General features: G+C 41.0%; 1 protein-coding gene across 3 annotated transcripts in view; it reads left to right on the top strand.

Moving 5' to 3' along the window:
* The window catches only part of borcs5 (BLOC-1 related complex subunit 5), a 116009-nt gene that overhangs the window by 52044 nt on the left and 38939 nt on the right, over positions 1-25026 (top strand). For all 3 annotated transcript variants that reach the window (XM_068050634.1, XM_068050633.1, XM_068050635.1), the window contains exon 4: positions 22546-22703. In XM_068050634.1, coding sequence (XP_067906735.1) covers positions 22546-22703 — 158 coding nt within the window. The remainder of the gene's footprint in view (positions 1-22545; positions 22704-25026) is intronic.

The following is a 25026-nucleotide window of genomic DNA, read 5'->3' as shown; positions in this document are numbered from 1 at the left end:
TGAGTGATTCCACTTAGAGGCCTGCTTTAGGTCAGGAAAAAGAACCCGACCCGAACTACAGCAGGCCCGAGCCTGACCTGGCCCGAGTCCCTCCGATTTTGCCCCGAGCCCAACTCGACCCGACCCCTGACCCAACCATTCCTTTACTTACCTTCCTGACGCCGAACCTGCAAGAAGCTGCAGAGCGTGCGCGAGACATCATAGTGACGTCATTCACTCGCTGCGCAGACTCAGTTTCGTCCTGGACTCCCAGCTCAGGTAAGTTTTAAAAGTTTTTTTAATACTTAACAGCAGAGCACTTAGCGTGTGTGTCCGTCCCGACCCGAGTCGGCCTGACCCGACCCGGACCCGACGACATGTGTCGTGTTCGGGTCGGGTCAGGTAGCAGGCCTCTAATTCCACTGATATGGCTTCTTTCTCTGGAACCATCCAGGCTCGTTGTGTCTGGATGGCCTTGTACATATGAGAAACAACAGGGAGGTTAGTTTATAGGGGACCTCTGCCCAGGAGCAGTACCTTATTTCATTGGCAATCCTACTGGCCAACTCCCAGTCTGGGAGAAAGCCAAAGGTCAAACCTGCTGGTTTCCTGTCCAGCGAGTAACAGAGAACAAACAATTGGTTTGACACAGGCCTAGAGGGCCTGATCAGGGAGAGAGGCAGGAGGCTCTTCCTTAGAGCAAGCTTTGGTCAGAAAAATGAAATTGAGCCCAATAAATGGGACAATGTGGCATTTTATTATTTTATTTGTTAGGAGGTATGATAAAAGAATCAAGTTGCAGTGTAATGAGATTTGCTATGAATCTCCATTTTATTCACTGAACAATTTCAAAATAAGTTAGTCTGTTGATTGTAATTTGGCTTCAGCTGTTTAAAGTGTGAATCTGTCTGCCTCCTGGGAAATTGGCCTTGTTGTATGTCTCACATTTCAATTTAAAACATAAGGTAAGAAGTTAGTTGAAGAGAAAAGCAAATACGTTTAATGTTATTAATTTCATTTTTTGTACTCCTGTTTAACTAAAGGATATTGCATAAGAGCCTTCAATAGTCTTGTCTCACCTTGCACCTTGTAACTTATTATTTAAAACAAGGGTGTAGGGTCGGAAGACTGGGTAGCGCATTGGTTCAGCACAATGTCCTTTCAATATTTTCAGAACGCTCATAATTTTTTAAAACTTTGTATAAATTTGTAAAATGGCCAGGAGGTCCAACAGGCTTTTAGAGCACTTGTAAATGCTGACTTGACACCACATTGGAGCTATACTCCCTGTGGCTTTGAGCCCAAATTGTGTGAGATGGTCTCCTCTGGTTGGATGGTTTGCACAGGGCAGTCTGGAATCATACTTTGCTGAGATTGAAAAAAGTAACAATATAACTGCACCCAAAGAGATGTCTTGGTAAGTCTGAAACAAATAAATGGCACCTGATGAAAGGTCACAGACCTGAAATCTGTTTCTCTCTCTCCACAGATGTTGCCAGACCTGCTGAAAATTTCCAGCACTTTCTGTTTTTATCCTTCAAATACAAACTTCTCTGAAAAATAAAACAGTTACAACTTATTAAAAATGACTGAAGTACATACTTTGAAAGTGACTTTCTTGCTTACAATCCATTTGCATTTCATTGGCAGCTGCATTGTTTAGTATATTTCTATTGCAATTATAATTTTCAATTTTGCATTATTCACAGATAATAGAACCGTAGAATGACCCCTAGCGTTTTTATTGGACAAATTTAGGATTTCTGAGTTTTTAATTTATTTTTATTTTTTGATCTTTAGTTTAGTTTAGTTTAGAGATACAGCACTGAAATAGGCCCTTCGGCCCACCGAGTCTGTGCCGACCATCAACCACCCATTTATACTAATCCTACACTAATCCCATATTCCTACCACATCCCCACCTGTCCCTATATTTCCCTACCACCTACCTATACTAGTGACAATTTATAATGGCCAATTTACCTACCAACCTGCAAGTCTTTTGGCTTGTGGGAGGAAACCGGAGCACCCGGAGAAAACTCACGCAGACACAGGGAGAACTTGCAAACTCCACACAGGCAGTACCCAGAATTGAACCCGGGTCGCTGGAGCTGTTAGGCTGCGGTGCTAACCACTGCGCCACTGTGCCGCTTTGTGTCTTGGATTTTTATTCTTTGCTTTTTCACCATTCGCCAAGTCATGTAACGATTGCAAATGGGGGAAAATGGCAGGCTCCCCAAACTTTCACCTATGTCTGCCCTTGAGAGGGCACAAGGAGATGTTTAAGAACCAGTTCATAACAACCCTCCCTCTGATTCCTTCCACCACTGCTCCACCCCCCCCAAGCACCTTCCCCAACCACACAATGTCGGGAACCTTATTGCTTTCCCATAGCAGTATGGCTGAGAGAGATCGCCCAGTAGAGAATTCTGCTTCATGCACTGATTCACCACAGACACCGCTCACCCCTCCATGCTTTTGCATTGAGCAGCATCAAGTGATCTTGATTTTTAATTTGAGAAAATTAGAAAATGAGTGCTTTCCTTAGCTGTCTGAATGACGTTAAGTCCATCACGGTAGGATAAACACACATTTAATATCAAAACTGTATTGTAATTCATTTTCAAATTTAGCTGAAAGAATTTTAGATTGGGGGCGGCTGTTTGAGCGTAAATCAACATCTGACATGTGGGAGTCTTTCAAACGTCAGTTGATTAGAATCCAGGACCAGCATGTTCCTGTGAGGAAGAAGGATAAGTTTGGCAAGTTTCGGGAACCTTGGATAACGCGGGATATTGTGAGCCTTATCAAAAAGAAAAAGGGAGCATTCGTAAGGGCTGGAAGGCTAGGAACAGACGAATCCCTTGAGGAATATAAAGACAGTAGGAAGGAACTTAAGCAAGGAGTCAGGAGGGCTAAAAGGGGTTATGAGAAGTCATTGGTAAACAGGATTAAGGAAAATCCCAACACTTTTTATACGTATATAAAGAGCAAGAGGGTAACCAGGGAAAGGGTGAGCCCACTCAAGGACAGAGAAGGGAATCTATGTGTGGAGCCAGAGGAAATGGGCGAGGTACTAAATGAGTACTTTGCATCAGTATTCACCAAGGAGAAGGACTTGGTGGATGATGAGCCTAGGGAAGGGAGTGTAGATAGTCTCAGTCATCTCATTATCAAAAAGGAGGTGGTGTTGGGTGTCTTGCAAAGCATTAAGGTAGATAAGTCCCCAGGGCCTGATGGGATCTACCCCAGAATACAGAGGGAGGCAAGGGAAGAAATTGCTGGGGCCTTGACAGAATCTTTGCATCCTCATTGGCTACAGGTGAGGTCCCAGAGGACTGGAGAATAGCCAATGTTGTTCCTTTGTTTAAGAAGGGTAGCAAGGATAATCCAGGAAATTATAGGGCGGTGAGCTTTACGTCAGTGGTAGGGAAATTATTAGAGAGGATTCTTCGGGACAGGATTTACTCTCATTTGGAAACAAATGGACTTATTAGCGAGAGGCAGCATGGTTTTGTGAAGGGGAGGTCGTGCCTTACTAATTTGATTGAGTTTTTTGAGGAAGTGACAAAGATGATTGATGAAGGAAGGGCAGTGGATGTTATCTATATGGACTTCAGTAAAGCCTTTGACAAGGTCCCTCATGGCAGACTGATACAAAAGGTGAAGTCGCATGGGATCAGAGGGGAGCTGGCAAGATGGATACAGAACTGGCTCAGTCATAGACGACAGAGGGTAGCAGTGGAGGGGTGCTTTTCTGAATGGAGGGATGTGACTAGTGGTATTCCGCAGGGATCAGTGCTGGGACCTTTGCTGTTTGTAGTATATATAAATGATTTGGAGGAAAATGTAGCTGGTCTGATTAGTAAGTTTGCAGACGACACAAAGGTTGGTGGAGTTGCTGACAGTGATGAGGATTGTCAGAGGATACAGCAGGATATAGATCAGTTGGGGACTTGGGCAGAGAAATGGCAGATGGAGTTTAATCCGGACAAATGTGAGGTAATGCATTTTGGAAGGTCTAATGCAGGTGGGAAGTATACAGTAAATGGCAGAACCCTTAGGAGTATTGACAGGCAGCGAGATCTGGGCATACAGGTCCACAGGTCACTGAAAGTGGCAATGCAGGTGGATAAGGTAGTCAAGAAGGCATATGACATGCTTGCCTTCATCGGTTGGGGCATAGAGTATAAAAATTGGCAAGTCATGCTGCAGCTGTACAGAACTTTAGTTAGACCACACTTAGAATATTGCGTGCAATTCTGGTCGCTACACTACCAGAAGGACGTGGAGGCTTTGGAGAGGGTACAGAAGAGGTTTACCAGGATGTTGCCTGGTCTGGAGGGCATTAGCTATGAGGAGAGGTTGGATAAACTCGGATTGTTTTCACTGGAACGACGGAGGTGGAGGGGCGACATGATAGAGGTTTACAAAGTTATAAGCGGCATGGACAGAGTGGATAGTCAGAAGCTTTTTCCCAGGGTGGAAGAGTCAGTTACTAGGGGACATAGGTTTAAGATAAGAGGGGCAAAGTTTAGAGGGGATGCGTGAGGCAAGTTCTTTACACAGAGGGTGGTGACTGCCTGGAACTTGTTGCCGGGGGAGGTGGTGGAAGCAGGTACCATAGAGACGTTTAAGAGGCATTTTGACAAATACATGAATAGGATGGGAATAGAGGGATACGGACCCCGGAAGTGCAGAAGGTTTTAGTTTCGGCAGGCATCAAGATCGGCGCAGGCTTGGAGGGCCGAATGGCCTGTTCCTGTGCTGTACTGTTCTTTGTTCTTTGAAATTTACAATTATTTTCACTTTCATGTTTTTTATTATGTGAAAAGATATCCTAAGTTCTGAATTTTTTTTCATGTGTAACAGCCATAACTCAAAAGTAGTGCAGATGTGAATAAATTATGTCTTTCAGGCTGTTGGACTCAGCTGTGCCCAACCCCCTGCCCACCTTACCCACGTTTTTAGTAAGGCATTTGTTTTACTATTTATAAATTATGTTTAATTTGTGCCAGTAGGGGGCAGATGTGTAATGGAAGAATGGTATTAGTTACAGTGTCCAGTTCCATAATATTTTACTCGGTGGTATTGCACATCTGGTGAAAATCTCAATACTGCGGTTATATGCGCTTTGCAACAAAAACAGAAAATGCTGGAAATACTCAGCAGGTATTTTTTTATATACCCTTCGATTGAACATCACAATTATCTCAATTTTTCCTTCTACATAAGGCTTTCCCTCTAATCTGCATTGTCCAGCGCTTATCTCAGTGGGCGAAGATTAAAAGAAATTCCAAACATGAAATTGAAAAAGTGCACATGCAGTTTTTTCAATGCCTGTCATTCGGCACAAATTCCCAGCTGGCATTGAGAATCTGGGGTAATACTATAAACTCAACACGAAACAGTTAAGACACAAAAAATGTCAAACCTTCCATGGTTCAATTTAGTTTGTACTACTCTAGCTGTTTGTACTTATAATTCGTACTGAAGCAGCAGGGGATGAGTTGAGGGGAGAATCCCAATGGTAGCAGCAGCTGTGTTTGTCAGTATACAAAATTTGACAGGAAAATAAAAGACGATAACCCATTGATCTGCCTGATTCAGTGGACTCTTATTTCTTGTTAGCTGTATAAATAATTATTTGCAAGTGTACCTATTCAAAAGCCCAAAACAGGCTGCAGTTCACTTAATAGTTGCAAGATAAAAATCCCCTTATCCACCTAATTGTATGACCCCTTCTGACTTGGTGTATCTCCCTCCTCCTCCCCCTCCCCGCCCCCTCAAAATAAAACAAAGGGGTAACTCTGGGTGTAATTAAAAATGGTCATATTTGGCATTTCCTGCTTCAAAACTGATAGTTTATCTGCCTGAACCTCTTGGAGCTGTTGTGTATTTGGTCAGATTTTTTTTGCAATAAGCGAAATTCAGAGTCACTGCGTGCTTTCTATAAAACGACATCAGTTTTTAATGATTGTAATTATGACCAAAACACCCTGAATATCACTCCCAATTCCTTGCTGAAGTGGTTACTCTTTACCTGTGAGCCTAGACTGAGTGTCACGAGCCATTCAGTGGTGCATTGTATCACGAGCCATTCAGTGGTGCATTGTATCTCGGTAAACTTTTAGGAATGTGCCTAGGAAAATGAACAGAAAATCCTGGCTGATAATTACTTTTAGCTGCTAAATTATCTTTTTACTCTATTTTAAATTTTAAATAATCATAACCTATTAGAACCAAAGTTTTAATTTCTTTGATCTATGTGGCTACTTTGTTACATTAGGAGGTTTCACTACTTTTATTAAAGAAACCTGATTTGAAGATTATTCAGCTCTAGCTACAAAATGAAAGTACAGTACCTTGGAGGATGGAACTGATGCTATATCTGTATGTGTAATTCTTCATGAATGAGGGTTGGCATCCTTCCATCTACTAACAATGATGGACGCACAGAAAACAATCCATTTAGGTGGGGTGGCTTCTCTTTTTGGATCTTTGTTGATGGCAGTGAAGGCCCATCCTTGAGAGGCAGGTTCTGCCACAAGAATGTGAAGCTGCCAAATGACGCTGTGAGTTGTTGTTTTTGACGTTGGTGCATGTTGCCAAGCTGCTGTAGCTACTGGTTGTCATGGTAGTGCACACCATTCACAGGATGTGTTGCCATTTCCCCCTTTCACTAGCTAGTGACTCCCAAGTGCAATAGTCGACATTTAGGGCCTTCATGTCACACTTGCATGCATCCGTGAAGCAGAGCTTTGGGCGCGCCACTAGTCGTCTGGCCCCGGCGATCTCACCATACAGAAGGTCCTTGGGTATGCGACTGTCTTCCATCCTGCGGGCGTGTCCAATCCACCGAAGCCGTCTCTGTTTGATTCATGCGAACACACTTTGGAGCTCTGCCTTTGAGAGGACTTCCGCATTTGTGATATTGTCCTGCCAGAATATACCCATAATGTGTCGCAGACAGCGAAGATGGAAATTATTGAGCTGCTTTTCCTGGTAGCTGTAAGCCGCCCATGTTTCACAGCCATACAGCAAGGTGCTGAGAACACAGGCCTTATAAACCATGAGCTTGGTCCTAAGGGTCAGCTTGGTGTTATCCTATGTGCAAGTCGGCCAAAGGTGTAGCTGCTTTCCCTAAGTGTGTATCGAGCTCTGCATCAAGGGACAGATTGTCTGTTGCCGTGGACCCAAGGTAGCAGAATTTACTAACAACTTCCAGTGGGGTGTTGTTTAGTGATCAGGGCGGAGATGTAACACCTTGTCACATGAGCACGGTTTTCTTGACGCTTAAAGTCAAGGAGAACAAGTTATAGGCATGGGAGAGACAGTCCATGAGTTTTTGTAACTGAGTTTGTGTGTGTGACCAATGCAGGATCATCAGCATAGAGGAGTTCTCTAATCAAGACGTGATCTGTTTTCGTCTTCACTTTCCGCCTTGACAGATCATAGAGCTTGCCATCTGACCTAGTGTGTAAGTAGACTCCTTCCATATCTGCAGGGAAGGCAAAGGTCAGGAGCATGATGAAGAAGATGCCAAACAGAGTGGCACTTCACTTCATTCTTCACACTGAAACTGTTGGAAGTGGAGCCATCAAACTGTACAGTGCAGTGCATGTTGTCATGGAAGGAGTAGATGAGACATGACTAAAGAACAAAGCAATAAAATGTAAATGGCTTATCCTGCAATGAAGCAAAATTCAACTTGCCATCTCCTGCTATTTACCAGCTAGGATCTCTCTTGTGCCGCTACACCTTCCCTTGCCGCTGTTCCACGCAGGTTGTGGTTCAGGAGTTGAAGCCCTTCAGATCTTCAGGGCTGCATGGCTCTGGTGGTAGAGGGCATTCTAGTTATTTCATTGTTTGAGCTGCCTCTTCACAGTCGACAGAATTAATTTGGCTGTATCCCCACTTCTGCATAAGGGCTTTGCAGCGGCCAACACCAGTCCTGAGACAATTGAGACACAGCTAAGAAGGCCATGTTTCATTGGCTTCTGATGGGAGGGATTCCTCTGGGTCATTAGACAACTTGGTCACATCGCGGCCCCTGTCGGGCTTTGTCTAGCCTGCGAATCCTTCTACAACACTACACTCAAATTTCTGCCATCTGGATTTCTCTATGTGGTAGTGGAGTGTGAAGAATGAATCCACCAGCTATGATATAACTCGTGTATATTGTCATGTAAGGAGATCTATATTGACACACACAAGGAAATCTTTAGGTTATGGTCAAAGGAGATTCAGTGCCACTGTACTCATGGAACATCTGCTAGGTAGTTTTAAGACTGGTGAATAAATGACCAAGTTATCTTCAAATGTTTGTAATATTGATGTTTTACCCCAGAAAAAATTTGAGAATGATTTGAGTTTTTCCTTACTCCACCAATGTTGTATGTTTTAGCCTCATAATTCTCCAGATGGCAAGTTTTTGGTAATTGTTGGGAAATTGTTTTCTGCAAACAATAATAGACAGGCTTACTAAATTACCTGGGGTCTTTATTTTACGACATCAGGAAATTAATCAACCTGCCTGTATATTTACTTTTTGTTTGGTCTTTAGCTTCCCATTTATGACATATTGCCATTTGTGTCTCAACTACAGTGTGGCAGCGTTTCAATATTTAACCAGTCTGATAATGTTGCAAGAATTCACCTGAGAGTGGGGACCAAGCAAAGGTGGCTGCTATGCTGATTTTATTCCTTCCTTACTGCATCGGAAGGCCTGACCTCTGCTCAGATTGTCTGAGATTGAAAGCATGATTTGTGGAGGATTGTGGGTGCAAACCTGTAACTTGCTGCGCTCTGGAACATGTTTGAGTTCCAGCAGGCAGTGTCCTTGAGATGCCCTGTGTACAGATATTTTAAACAATAAATATACACAGTTTCTGCTTGTACAACACATGGGACAATGGTGTGAAGCAGTGTTTTTAACCTGAGCTTATTAATATGTTCATATTTAGACCAGTTAATTTTTATGGCCACGTGTGACCTGGGTGGTTCTCACTGTTCAACATACCACCTGACTGCAGCAAGTGTATTTGTATTAGAGTTTAGCCCTTTGGCATTTTATTTTTCAAATAAACAGACAGCGACAGGTTTTCTTGTAGATTTTAAAAACAGAAAGTCGATTGCTTATTGATCATTACGCCTTACCCCGAAATTGTTGCAACCGCATCCACTGTCACATTCGCTCACGCATGTGTGCACATAAAGAACGATAAACCTGTTGAATTCCTCTTGAGACTCAAGTTCTAGATGGTTGCAGGCCTGAAATGATTGTAGTTTTCTCTCTTGATTGAAGGTTCTGTTGAAGATGGTGGGTCACTTTCAGCTCTCTGCTGTATAATGTAGATGTTGGGTTTTTCAGCGGAGCATGCGCTTTCTGGCTTGTAACAGCTAGCATTTCAACAAGTAGCTTCACCTTCTGGGTCAGTGTCTCTTTCTCATTGGTTTACGCTAACAGTGGATAATTAATGAAGAGTGCATACTTTGTAGTGATAATGTGCAACAACATCTCACTAGTTGGTTTTCTTATTAAATCCAGTATACTGAGGATGTCGGCGATCACAGGTGGGGAGGAGGAGGGAGTAGAAGTAGATTGATCACATGTTGCTTGTATGCTGTTAGCCTGAAAATGCATTGTTTTAAAAGCCTAATTTTTAATTTGGAGAAAATAAAATAGTATAAGGTTTTATCCAGTTTTGAGTTTATCCCGTGAAATAAGTAAATGTTAGGTTTCTGCTTGCAAATACTAAGTGGGTGAGTTACAAGTGACCGGGAAGGAGGCTAGAAGAAGACGGAATGAAAATTATTTGGATAAGTATCTAATGTTAATATGGGAAAACAATCTTTTGTGTGTTTTCAGTTCATGGAAAGCATCAGTAAATACTAATGAATTGAAGTCATACTAGGCTGAATGAAAGATTTGATTCTTATTCCAACAAGCCTGGACATAGAAACATTCTTTATGAACAAGGATGAAAAAATACTTATGTTTGTGTTCATTACATTAAGGAACAAATCATTTGAAGGGGGAGAGGTTAAGGTCTCACATGGCATGCGATCAGATGATGCATTGACAATTTCAAAAAAGAATGTTGTACTTGGGCATCTGTTTAAATATACATAAACAGCACAATGTAATCATTTGTTTTAACATTTGTAGCCTTGAATTTCTTATGTTGAAAATGAATCTCATCTTTGCTCCTTACTTGCCTTTTACTCAAAATTTAAATGGCTAAATTTACTTGGGTAAATTAAGTAAATTTACCATTCTCTTAATTGGTTATTGAAGGCCTGTAATACTCCATATAACTTGTGAACTTTGATGGTGGAGTATCTTTGTTTCAAATCTCATTGAGATAAGAATAAAGGCCTGGAGTTTCTGCTCCATTACATTGGTTGTTTTGGCATGTTTCTCCGAAATCAGTGTAACTGGCACTAGAGATCACAGAATTTTAAGCGCAATTTGCGTTCGGCACGACTAGTTTCTGCAGTCTTTGAACTAATTTTTAAAAAATCACACAGAAAACAGAATCCGCTAACAAAACTGGCCCCCAGGGTGAATTGATCACCACTGGGAGTTTCTGCTAATTGCACTCGTTTGCATGCCTTCAAGGAGGCTTTAAAAATTAAGCTGGTTCTTTTGTGCGCAAGGACACTTAAAGGAATGTTTTCAAAGCTTCTGAATATAATTTTTGTCTTAATTTACTAAGAAACTGACTATTATGCCACAATATAACAAGAAAATTGTTATTTCTTTTAAAAGTGAATTTCAGAGGTAGTGGATTGACACTGATTTTAAAATGCTTATCTTTTGTGATAGATCCAGTTTCAGCTGTTTTAATCAAACATCAGGTTACCATGCTTCAACATAAGAAGGAAATTTTTTTTGACGCAAATCGTTTTGAAAATATTACGTTTTAAAACACTCCCCAGTTGTACTGCTTCATGGTAGATTTTGAGCTCACTGATATGCAAATAACTTTCGGCAGAATTTCGGGGGTGGGGGGCGGTGTGTAAAAAGAGCCCGACTCGAAACGGGAGCAATTTGCACCCGAATTGTCGATTCTGCTCAAAGTAGAAACTCTACTCCAAATTATTTTATCTAGTTTTGGCTTTGTGGCTGTCTCTTTAAAGCCAGTGACAAAACACAAGGTGTTTAAAAGCCAGTTACAGTTAAAATCCATGTCCTCAGGCAAAATCAATGAAACTTTGTAAGCTTAGGCCATTTGTCTCCAAGGCTACCAAGAAACAGGAACAAAACCACATAAGTCAAACATAAACAATGCTGTGTGATTGGTTCAGTTATGTATATGACTGATCGCTCCTTTTCAATTGACTTGTCAGTTAATGAAATTCAGAAAGGCCAGCTACTGTTTTCAGGGATCTTAAGTAATTTGAATTTTTCAATTCAGAGAGATTCAGTTTAAAATCTTCAAAACCTAGATCAACTATCAAATGGACAATCACTCTTTTGGGGAAAACTTAAAATAAGCAAAATGTTATGCATCGAATGAGTATTGAAGCAATTTAGCTGTCTGCTTGCCACTCCTATGTTTGAAAGCAGTAGGGGGAGAAAATGGAAAGAGGGAAAATATCTACTATCTGATCAAAAAATGACACATCCCTTTTACCCTTTACCTTTATAAAACACTGGTTCGGCCTCAATTGGAGTACTTTGCCCAATCTGGGTATGAAACTTTAGGAAAGATGTGAAGGCTGAAGAGGGTTCAGAAAAGATTTTTGAGCATGGTTCCAGGGATGAGGGACTTCAGTTATGTGGATAGTTTGTGTGGGGCTAGGTTGTGCTCCTTGGAGAGGAGAGGGTTGGGAGGAAATTCGATGGAGGGCTTCAGAATCTTGGGGGATCTGGACAGATTGGATGGGAAGAGGATGTTCCCAATGGCAGCGTGGTCGAGGACTGGAGGACATGGATTCGGGGTCGGGGTGATTGGCAAAAGAACCAGAGGCAACATGAGGAACCTTTTAACGCAGCGGGTGATCTGGAGTGTACTGCCTGGGAGCATGCTGGAGGCAGATTCAATCATGGCTTTCAAGGGGGAATTGGATAAGAACTTGAAAGGAAAAAATTGCAGGGCTATGGGCAAAGGGCAGAGTTGTGGGACTAGCTAAATTGCTCTTGCAGAGAGCCAGCACAGAGATGACTGGGCAAATGACCTCCTCCTGTGCTGTAACCATTCAATGATCCAACTAATGTAGCACCCACATTGGTGAGAATAAAAGAACATTGTGTATACAAATTGTTAATTGAAAAAAGTAGTGGCCAGAATTTTACTCCCTCTCCTCTGGGAGTGGGCTGGGAGGTGAGGGAAAGCGTAAAATCGTGTAGGATGGCGGGGGCACTGTGCTCATCGTCTACCAACCCAATTAATGGCCACTTAAGGGCCTCTTCCTGCCACCACAGGTATTCTCCCAGTGGCGGATGGGCACTTTGCTACCTCCGGAGGTCACCCAGTTAAACCTGGCGGCCTCCTTGTGGGCTGCAGGAGGGGGAGGGTGGTGAAGAACTTCCTGATCAGGCACCCTATGCTACACTGAGGACCCATTCCTCCCTCCCACACCCCCCCCCCCCCACACCCCCCACCAACTCATCAGAAGTTTGTTTTATGTGATATTACTGACTAGCAACCCAGAACATTGTCATGCTTTTGCAAGCAATGGGTACTAAAGAATTTCATATAACCCTCTTGTCACGCTTGCAACAAGTGCGACGAGGAAAAAGTACAGACTCAAACTGAAGAGTTATAAAAATTGACTCTGCCTTTTTAAAAAAAAATAGACAATGCTGCAAACGATGGCCGCATGTGTATTCGAACATTGCCACACTGTTTAGAACAAAGGATGCCTAATCAGGTTGAGAAGTGTCAATTACACCCATCCTGAAACATTCCTGAATTGAATAGTTTCTACTGAAATGAAGAACATATGAAATGGAAACATCATAACTGGATTATTCTCTTCGTGTGTGTGTGTGTGCACGTGTGTGCGTGTGCATGTGCGTGTACGCGCATGCGCGAGTGAATGGGTGAGTGGATGCATTTACGACAGTTTCGGGATAAGGTGTATTGCTCAATAAATAATCTTCTGTTTTAAACCTACAAGAAAACCTATCGCTGTCTATTTATTTATTTGGTAAATAAAACGCAAAGGGGTTAAATCCTAATAACAAAAAACATTTGCCGCAGTCAGGTGGGAGTTGAACAGTGGGAACCACCCACACATCTCATTATGTGGCCGGAACACTCTGCAGATATCCTGATATCACATAATCACAAGTTGACCAGTGTTTAGCCTACAACTGAAAATATAAACTCAGGTGTCATTTTGTTGCATACATTCTATTAATTGGCTGAAGGTAAAATAAAAGAAGAGGTAGGCAACTTACGAATCAAAAGTCGAGAGGAGTGAGAAAGTACTAAAAAGATATGAAACAAACTGAAGGATCAGTCAGGAAAACTAACAATAAAAGAAAGAAGGAGAAATGGAAGGGCATGTTTTGCGGTGTAAGAGGTTTTCTGAGTTTTAGTTTTCCCAAATGATGTGAAAACAAGGTGCAGGAAGGATGTTTTGGGTTTTGTCAAAGACTGTGATGAATTACTCACTTCACGATCCCTCAATGCTTCCCCACCAGCTACAAGGCTCAAATAAGGAGTGTGATTAAATACTCACCACCTACCTGAATGGGTGCAGCTATAACAACACAAGGTGCAGCACCATGCAAGGCAAGGTAGTCCACTTGGTCAGCATCACTACCACTGGACTCAGTATCCACTCCCTCCAATACAGGTCACTGCACTATTTACAGGATTCACTCTAGCACCTTTAAAAGCTTACTTTGAAAATACCTCCCAGCCCCACAACATCAACTGCTGGGAAGGACAAGAACAGCAATATATTATAATGCAGAGTTCTTGGAAGGTTGTTAGGCTGGAGGAGGTTGCAGAAATAAGGAGTGGTGAGGCCATGGAGGGATTTGAACATGATGGGATTTTAAAAATTGAAATATAGGTGTGATCAGGAGCACTGTAGGTCAGCAAACACGTGATAGATGAACAGGACTTGGTTTGGGTTAGGATATGGGCAGCAGAGATTTGGATGAATTCAGGCTTACTGAGAGTGCAAGATGGAAGGCTGGCCAGGAGGGCATAGGAATAGTCGATTCTGAAGGTAAAACATTGATGAGGGTTTCAGCAGCAGATGTGCTGAGGTGGGAGCAGAGACACGTGATGTTATATAGATGGAAGTAGGTGGTCTTGGTGATGCGGAGGAAATAGGATGGAAGCTCATCTTGGTTGAATAGAGCGCTGAGATTGCAAACCATCTGCTTCAGCTTGAGGCAGTGGCTGCAAAGGGGATGGATTTTGTGACTGTGGCCGAAGATGATGTTTTCAGTATTTGCAATGTTTAATTGAAGGAAATTGCATCATCAAGAACTGGATGTCAGATAAGCAGTCTGACAATATGCAGGGGTCAGGAGAGGTGAAGCTGGGTGAGGTCAGCATACATGTGGAACCAGGTATCATCTTCAAATGATATTGTCAAGGGGCAGAATATACTTGAGCAACAGGAGGGCACCAAGATAGATCCTTGGGGACTATAGATGCAACAGTCAAGAGGCAGGAAGAGAAGCCATTTGCAGGAAATTATCTGACTGGTTGGATAGTTAAGAATAGAACCAGGCAAGGACTGTCTCTGTCAACTGGGCAAGGAGGGACATTGGAGGAGGATGGTGTGGTTAAATGTGTTTAAGGTTGCAAACAGGTGGGGAAGCGTAATGAAGGGATAGCAGTCCCACACAACATGCCATTTATGAATTTGATTAGGCGGAAACCTGATTTGAGAGCAACACTTTGTTGCTGGTGCAAAACAGTCTTAAATGCTGCTTGCTTTGAGCTGGAGTCTGTAACTGATTTGCAAAATTTCCAGACCAATCATCAATTAAGCATTGACTTGAGACCCTCCTAATTTAACAATTTCATTTTATAGCCATAAAGGGACACAGCTCATACCTTAGCGGCAGGATAATACATTGTGCATTCTAAAGTATAACATTTCTGCCTTTGTAAAATAGAGTATATCAGACCTACCATGACTGACACCCTGGGAGATTTGCTAATATATGCTCTGTTTGATGGCTCAACGTTACTGATTTGTGCAAACCAAGAAAGTCACAGATTCAGTCCCTGGCCTATGCTGATGAAAAATTCTGAAATGTGGCACCCAGGATGAATCTTTTTCAGGCCTGCTGATCTGCAGTCACCGAAAAAGTCAAATTCTCTTTTTATTGCATTGGATTATGGTTTTATTTGAGATTTTGTTCTTTTATTTTGAAGATCGTGTTTTGTGGTCACGTCAATTTTTATAAACTATTTAAATTTTGCCGTTCCAGGTTTTGAAGTTTAGATTGCTGCATTGTGATAATTCCAAGATTAGCGCCTAAAAATTGTACAGTTGAAAGTTATTTCCACTACAGTGATATTATTGATATGCTTTTTGTGAAAAAATGGAGTTCCTATCATTCAGAATCATAATCTTCATAACTATGTAAATAAAAAGTGGAAATCTGGACTAAAAGCAGAACATGTCTGACATGCTATTTCCAGCATTTTCTGTTTTCTTCAACCATATGTTCACCACATGATGGCATGGGATGCAGCCTAATGGAACAGTTAAACAGCAACACGGAACAGCTTAAATTTAGCAATACAAAGGTGTAATTTTAACACCTTTAGATAATTGCCCTGATGAAAGCTTGGCTCTCAAAATAAAATTGTGCTTCTTGCATAAAGATGAATTTTAAATGTTTACAATGTTTTTTTCATGGTGAATGCTTGTGTTTATCAAGCTGACTGATGTCAGTGCTGGGAAATGGAACACATTTTTTCTGATTAGGTCATTTTGTCACTAGCAGCATTGGGTCAGGTATAGGGCAGCCAGATGCAGAACAAAGTTCCTTTTACTCTTCAACAACAGCTTGTCTGAAACCTAACCTTAATCTCCATGTCAGTAAAGCACCTCCTGCTGACTAGGGGTTTTTTCCCATTTCCCACAACAACCATGCTTCTGAACCCACTCTGAGTGAGATTGCCAACTTAATGTCACATGTCCAACTAACTTTTATGGGCACAGTAGGAACTGGGTTATTACCTGTCTCGCGAAAGGGTAACTTGCCAGTTTCATAAATTCATAGTGGAATTGTCTAGGGTATAGATGGACTAGAGTCAACTTTATGTTTCAGTGGTCTATAGTTTTAATGTTTCAGGAAAATGGAGTATTGCAGTGAGTTTTTTAATCTGAATTCTCGGCATACATAAATGGCAGAGGGAAATCATATTACAAGTACTTTTGAAGCAAATTTACTATGAATTATTTCTGGATGTGTGCATATTCGAACTAGGATTGAGCTTCTCTAAATATTACAAACTGTAATGCAGCCGTCTAGGGAGCATTCAATGGGTGCCTGCAGCTTACTGAAAATGTTGTAGGCCCAGCTCCCTAATGGTTTTTTTTCTGGAAGGTACCAAGTCTCATTGTGTGTAACACAGTTTTAGTTTTTGAAAAATATTAAGACAACATAATTGCCTTATGGTGTGGGAACTTAACCATTGCAGAATGTTGCAGTGTTCCCTGACATACCAAGTGACAGAGAATACAAATTTTGTGAAGTGGAGGTCAAATTGTTAGGTTGCTGCTTTTAGGTATATGCTTGTGTTTGTGATTCTGTAAGTCAGCGATGGGTTGAGAAACTATCCAGTGGTACTCTGCACATATATAAGATGCATTCAATGTTGGGAACACTACAGCTGAACTTTAAATATGGAGTTTTGGTTTTGACTATTTGACTTATTTGTTCCAAAAAGTCTTTTATGATGCAATGAGATCCATCTAATTTCAAGTTACAATTATTTGTAGCTAAGAATCGTCAGAGTTTTTAAATTAAGCTAAAGTCTACTGAGAATTCCTTTGTCAGAATGTGTGGGCTAAGTGGAATATAATCTAAGCTTTCCTGCTTGGAATGAGCCTTGATATTTAAAGAGGACCTGCCGCTGTTTGTTTATACCGATTGCTCACAAACACTCCTCTGTCAGAACTAAGTTGATTTGAAAGTTTCCGTTGAGAATATATGTGAATTGTTTTTGAGGAAGCAGGCCAAATTATTTAATCTTGGTGGCCTGTTAGCAAGTTTCTTGTCTGTCGTGGCAGTTTTTTTGTCTTGGACATATGACAATTGCTTGAATCAAAAATCTGAATAGTACGCCTTGGTTTTTTAAGTTTGAATTAATTTACAGTTCTCTGAACAAAGGCAGTTGAGGCTAGGATTAGAAGTGCTAAGTTTTTGCTAGCGCTTTAATTTATGTCATTCAACTGTTAGCTGCACACCACAGTAGCGAGCTGGAATTCCATGGTGATTAGAGCTCATAACGTACTCGTTTATTATGTTGGATATTAACAGCTTAATATACTTGTGAAAGTAAAGTAGTGTCAGTCTAGATTATGTGCCTAAATGTACACTGAAGTTTGAACCTACAACCTTCTGTCTTAGAGGCAAAAGCACTACCAACTGAGCCAAATTGACATAATGAGGAGTGAAGTCTTGATAAATCAAGAAGTAATGATTAGATGATGTCAGACTTGGATTTTAAAACCCTATAGATTGGCAAAGAGCAGAAAGACAGAAGGAGGCAAGAAGTTCCAGTTTTGAGTTCTTGGTAGAAAAATTAGGAATTTGAGTAGGAGTCAGCACAATAAGTCTTGATTTCAGCAGAGATGCAGGGAAGAGTATGTAAGATGGAATGCTTGAAGAAAATAATTCAGAGGAACAATGATGAAAATACTAACAAAGATTAGATTGATTTTTTGTAATATTTAATGTTCTTTTGTAAGGAGGTATGGTCAAAACTCCCCTTCCTCTTTATTACTTTCATTGCTTTTGTAATCCTGTGTTTTTGCAATTCCGCCCAATAAATGAAGCCTGTTCTCCCTATAGTATAGCAGAAGTTATTTAACATACTTGAATTTTTTGAGTGATAAAATGTTAAAGAGAGAACTATGCATGGGTTGGAAAAGCTAATCACTGCAAGATTCCCCAAAAATCTGTGCTTAACATGGAATGAGAAATGAGATGGAAGTGTATTGGTTGTTACAGAAGTACATGTTAAACAAATTGCCAATCACCATCATTTGTGCATTGCTTAGCAAAAACTGAAAATAACATTTATTAGAGGTATATGAAGACTCTTGATATTTAATTTTATTACTATTTGCTGCATAATATATTGGACAAAAATATGGCTTAATTGGTACAGTAATTATTCTCCTAGTAGGTAGGGGCACCCACCGTCTAGTACTAAGAGAAACTGACCAGTAGGTCCTACCAATTAGTTAAGTCCTTCATTTGGGCAGAACAATTGATTTCAGTGTCTTTGCGGATAAGGAGGCTAAAAGATTAGCCTGAGTTTCAACTTCTGATTTCTCTTGCAATGTATGGGCGTTAGGTGATGACAGAATCGGTTTTAATTTTGATGCCTCTATGGCTGCATAACTTGCCAACATGTACTGTACAGTCTGAGACATGCAGAAGAACCATTTGGGTGAGATACTATCCCTGTTAAACAGTGACTTGTGGATGGGTAAATACAGAATTGGCACAGTTACATTGTGATGCATCAGTCTCTGCAGCAACTCCAAAAATGGTACTTCCTATTCTGTAGAGGTATCGGTTAGTTTGTGAGACTAAAAAATTAGTTATATGATCAGTCACATGCTTTTATATCATCATCATTTTGGACTTGGCAGCAAAACTATAGCCAGAGAGACAGTCCTCCACAGACTGAATTCTCAGTGTTGCAATGTTTGGCTAAGATGATTTCAGTGTATGACAGAACTAATCAAGATGTGCAGTCAGGCACACCTGGTTGTGCTCTGATACAGAATGCAAGCCATATTGCCTCATTCTGTCACTTAGGGCTGATTTTCCTATGCTTGGAGGTGGGGTGGGGCTGGGGAAATAGGGGGCAGTGCATCAGGACAGCTCCCCGACGCATTTTGGGGATCATTCCCAGGTTGGAGGAGAGATGAGAGGGTAGGTTGGGAAACGGATAGGCTGCCCGCTCCACGGAGGCGGGTAGTCAATTAATATTGTTAACGCCCCAATTAGGGGCGATTTTGCAGCCTTGTCACAGAGCAGTTACCCTCAACCACCCCGCCCCTGCTGCATGAGGAGACACCAGCTCAATGGAGGCAGTCTCCCTGTGACAGGGCAGGGAGGTTCGTCAGAGCCAGAGGCTCCATGCCCTAATGACATGGCCGTGGGCAGGAAGGGCCACATTTGTGGCCTAAACGATTCCATCAGAAAGGTTTCCCCTCCACTTTGAGGGGCCGAACCGCTTCGGCCTTGAGTAATGTTTTATTTCCATTCACACCTCCATGTTGAGGCGTTCTCAAGGTCCACGACCCCTCCGGGTGGGGCTGCCAATCCTCTGGCTGCCTCCGGGGGCAGGCTCCTGATGCTGCCTGCCCAATCAGGAGACTGCCTCCTAGAAGATTGTGCCACTGGTCTCGCTGCCGGCAAGTGCAGGCATGGGATTCCCATTTGGGCCCGAAGCCCCTGGGAATATCCAGCCCATATTCTCCCTCTAGCACCCGCTGTATTGTACTAAAATTTGTGTTTATACTCGAGCTTTTGTAAACCAAATACACAATACTACGGATGAATTTCTACAATACAAAGTTTTTTAGTTTTTAGAGATACAGCACTGAAACAGGCCCTTCGGCCCAACAAGTCTGTGCCGACCATCAACCACCCATTTATACTAATCCTACGCTAATCCCAAATTCCTACCACATCCCGACCTGTCCCTAGATTTCCCTACCACCTACCTATACTAGGGACAATTTATAATGGCCAATTTACCTACCAACCTGCAAGTCTTTTGGCTTGTGGGAGGAAACCGGAGCACCCGGAGAAAACCCACGCAGACACAGGGAGAACTTGCAAACTCCACACAGGCAGCACCCAGAATTGAACCCGGGTTGCTGGAGCTGTGAGGCTGCGGTGCTAACCACTGCGCCACTGTGCCGCCCAAGGTTCAGTAGTTCAGTGAAAACCATTAGTCGGCACATGTTTGGGATATTTCATAATTCCCAATCATTTTCAAATGTTTTTGTGTTACTGTATCTTATGGCCCCTCTGAAGCAAATGTGCTTCATGCCAGTGAAAAATAAAGACGAAACACTTGTGAAATATCACCCAAGGCTCCGTTCAACATTCCAGAACTTGTGAAAGAATGTGAAATATACAGTCGCCAATTCAGAAATATATAACGCTGCTGAAGAATCCCTATTTGTAATCTACTGTGTAGTGTGAAGTAACTAATCAACAGCTGTTGTATTGCAGATGTTTGAATGGTTTATATGGAAATTATGAAAGGCTGCATTGAGAACCATTCTACAGACATAATGCCTATGGAATTATTCCACGTAGAAAGCCTGCAGTATGCATTCAGTTTGGAAATCTATATTTTTAAAACATTTAAATGCCTCGCATAATATATTGAAAAGAAAATGATAAAATTGCTCTGCATTCTATACACTATATTCACAAATGTCAATGTGCCAATTTGTGGTTCTGCTTTATATTATTGAAATCTATGTATTTTGTTTCCAGTTAGGCATATACTATAGCCCTTGTGTACAGTAATGTGATAGTTTGCAGTGCAAATAATTTAATTCCAATCTTTAAGAAAAAATCCAAGTGGAGGGTTAGTCCCGCAGTGGATGCAAATGAGCTCTCAAAAGATCAGCTCTGCTGATTTTTAATAAGGCTTTGATCTTTTCAATAATTACAATACTACATTTACATCAAAAAACAAGTTCCTCTTCAAAAAAGTAATTCTTAATAAAAACACTCCAGCACAAAGCTTAAAAATGTCCTCTCCTCCTTCAAATTTTCTTAGGAAAAAACATAGCCCATAATTAAAGCTCAATGACTTTGAAATTAACTATGGTAGAGTGACCTTATTTCCTAACTGATCCGGGGACACACAGGTAGCTAGGATGGAAAATGTAGATTGCTCCAAGTTACAAGGCAAACGTTTTTTAGTAGTCTGTATTTTAGCAGTTGCACATAGATGCTACAAATGCAAAACAAATGTGCATACAATTACCATGGATGTGAAGTTGCACTATTGAAGCGCATTCAGACACACTTGCAAACTAATACAATAACACCGTTCAAGAACGTCAATTTTTCGTACCTGCCGTCTATACAGTCTAGTCTGTGTTGGCTCAACTTTGCAAAAATTAAATCAGGAACAGAACTTGAACTAGCACATGTTGTTAAGAGCAACTTTATGCTTAGTGGTACCTATGTGTTCTTTTATAGATATCCTGCCTCCAGTTGAAATGGAGAATACTGATTGGCATATTGAACGTAATACAGATGTTTCTTTTGCAGTTCGTAAATATGGAAAATTCCTTTGAAGCTGGTTGTTAAAACAATTATGCTTTTTTGACAACGCCATTTTCACTTTACGCTGAATCTTGTATGTGTTCTCTGTCATATGCTATTCAATCAGCCTCGTAGCTATGGCAACTGCAATAGTGTTGTACCATCTAGGTTATAGCTAGTACTTACAACAGAAACATTCTGGATATTTCTCTATAAAAGATTTATTCTTACTTAGATTTTTAGCAGACACCTTTATTCAAGGTGACTTACACTACATATTCTGTGCTGCACCTCACTTATGCATTAGATATATTCCAACATGAGAAGTTAAAAGTTAGGCTATTCAGGGACGTGTTTCGTGAACTGGGGACTCTTCCAGGGACATGTTTGCTCAGGGACACAGTACCTCAACCAGGGACTGTCCCTGGAAAATAGGGATGTATGGTAACCCTACACTATGGAATGGGATGAACATCCTTTTTCTGTTACTCTGTCGGAGACTGTAACCCATGATGTTGCAGCTGGCCTTTTCACCTCCCAAGCCCAGGTGTTGCCATTGCTGGCAACTGTTGGCTGGACTGAGGTCAACAATGAAACAGAGCAGGAATAAGACCTATAATCTCTCGTTCTGTATGGTGCGTGTTGTGCCAGGCAGTGCCTTAAGTTTTTTTTGTATGTTTTCATACTTGAATTTATGTTGTGTTTTTGTGTATTCTTTACCTTATGAAAATATCTTCAGTGAACCATAAAATAATTAAACCAAAATCCACACTCCACTGGAGCAATCAGCTGATGTGGTTTTTGTTGTGCCTCCTCTTTCTTGACACAAACACGCCAATCACACAGACAAGATTGGCAAATCTAAAAGGTGGGTTCTTTTATTTAAGATACTAACTTATATACAACAATACTAGGAAGGTAGGTTATAGGTCTTGTTTCTGCAACTGCTTCCAACAAGTGCTTAGAGATCACATAGGTCTGTACATCACATCCTGTCTGATGATTGACAGCCATTTCAGATATGCCCCTTAAAGCAATACAAGTTTTAAATTATGTATATAATCTAATTTTATTCTTGTGTTTCACAGGACTGTTAAGTGGTCAGACCACAGCCAGCAGCAACAAATTGGAGAAGCTAGACTCGCAGCAAGTACTACAGCTCTGTTTACGCTACCAGGATCATCTGCACCAGTGCGCAGAGGCAGTGTCTTTTGATCAAAATGCCCTTGTTAAACGAATCAAAGAGGTAGGATGGAGGAAGGGAGGGAGGAATAAGAACTATCAAATGAGCATCTGTAAGACTGTGGCTTATCTGTAATTAGCTCTGAGCTAGCTTTCTATGGTCTTATTATAAATATCAGGATAGAATGATTTTCACTGTTGTCTCCTATGAGCTGACTTGGATTTTGGCAAGCCTTCAGCAAATTTCTATATTTTTTGTTAGTTTCTAAGTTTTGATATAAGTATGACTGTGTTGCCTCAATTGTTCTTGTGCTGTGAAATATTTTAAAATGACCAGGAACATTTGATACAACAAATAGTTAAAAATTAGATTTGAAAAAGGTAGTAGAATTGGAAAATTTGTTCTACAAAATATATGGATTACTTTTTGCAACAAGTCAGAGCATTATTAAGCATTACTAATTCAGATACAATGCAAGTCTGATAAAACTATCTCCACTTGTGCCCTAGTAATATGCCCTGACCCAAAATTCAGTAGTACAACTCCTACTGTTAGCCTGGCACTTTTCATGTCAGCAAACAGTATAGTCTTCTGGAGTCAGCCAGGTATAGATAGTTCTTTGTCATAGCTAGTCCAGCTAATTTAACTCTGGGGGCCTTACAACCATTTGAGATGCTTTAACTCATAATCTGTATCAGAGTTGAACCCAGATCCCTGAGGTATAAAAGGACAGTGCCCTAACCTTCGATGTAAACTGAGGGTGTGTGTACTGGCCCAAGCACCTCCTGGGACAGTCTTGACCAATGCTTTGCAAAAGCTGACTTGTCAGTTTGCTGCTCCTTCTAAAAATGCAGCCACCTGTTCTGTTCCCTTTTGAAAGTTCAGCTCTCCCCCCTCTGTTCCCTTTTGGATGTACTACTCTCCATTCTCTGTTCCCTTTTGGATGTACTACTCTCTTTTCTTTGTTCCCTTTTAAGACTCCTGCTCTGCATTCTTTCTAAAAGTTCAGCTCTCACCTTTCACATGCTGCTCCTCGTGTGGCAGCTCCAAAACTGCAAGAATCAGCTTGAAAAGAAGCTGTTGAAAAGGTAACAGGAGAAAGTAAGAGGACAGAAAGATGAAGTAAAAACTAAAGGAAGAGAAGCAAAGTGAGTGAAAAATAAACATGGAAGAGAGCTTAAAAAAAAAGAGACAGAAGCAGAAGTGAGAGAAAGAGGTTTCTGACAAATGTCAGGTCCATCATTCAGTGGAAAATCAAGCCAAAAATAAAAAGTACAGGGGAGAACTGAAAAAGGAAGTAAGAAGGGCAAAGAGAATGTATGAGAATAGATTAGTGGCTAGCATAAAAGGGAACCCAAAAGTCTTTTAGAAATATATAAATGGTAAAAGAGTAATCAGTGGAAGAGTGAGGCTGATTAGGGACCAAAAAGGAAATCTTTTTGTAAAGGTAGAGGGTATGGCTGAGGTACTAAATTAGTACTTTGTTTTTATCTTCCCTAGATAAGAGGATGCTGCCAATGTATCAGTAAAGGAGGAGGTAGTAGCGATATTGGATAGGATAAAAAATAAAGAGGAGGTACTTAAAAAGTTGGCAGTGCTCAATGTAGAAAAGTCACCTGGTCTGGATGGAATGCATCCTTGTTTCCCGAGGGAGGTAAGGGTGGAAGGGAGGATTTGGCCACAGTCTTCCAATCCTACTTGGCTATGGGAGTGGTACCAGAAACTAGAGGATTGCCAATGTTATGCCACTGTTCAAAAAAAGTGAGAAGAATAAAACCGGCAACTACAGCCTAACATCGGTGGCGTGAATGCATTTAAAGACAATGACCTAGGACAAAATTAATTGGCTTTTGACACTGCTGTTGTCACAAGACAATTTAACCTGTGATGGTTAATGTTTGTACAACTTCTCCATCTGCTTGTAATATGTGTCTGAAGACAGGGTAGCCAACAAAAGGGCAGTACAAAAGGGTAACTCTGTTACCTCATCGAAGAACTCAATTAAGTTAGTCAAACATGACCTGTCCTTAACAAATCTGTGCTTGCTTTCATCTATCAACCTAGACATAGTAAAAATTTATTATGTACGTGTTAGCAAATGTGCACTTTTAATGTCATATAATTATATGATACAGACAACTTTCAAATGGCATTGGCCACTCAGGTTATCTGACCTCAAGCTGGACAGTAAATAATGCACATTGCAGTTACTGATCTTTGACATACTTGTAAAATTTTAATCCTTTAATCCAATTTGCAGCAGAAAAAACACAGTTAATGACTGTTTCTAACATGGTCATTGAAACATAATTAATTTTTCCTATGTCTTGCCTGACAGTTTTTAAAATTGCAAACACAACATGGAGTTTGTTTAGGAATCATGTGT

The sequence above is a fragment of the Heterodontus francisci genome, chromosome 18, assembly GCF_036365525.1.
Source record: "Heterodontus francisci isolate sHetFra1 chromosome 18, sHetFra1.hap1, whole genome shotgun sequence".
In the NCBI taxonomy this organism is placed as follows: domain Eukaryota; kingdom Metazoa; phylum Chordata; class Chondrichthyes; order Heterodontiformes; family Heterodontidae; genus Heterodontus; species Heterodontus francisci.
This window is presented reverse-complemented; position numbering and strand designations above follow the sequence as displayed.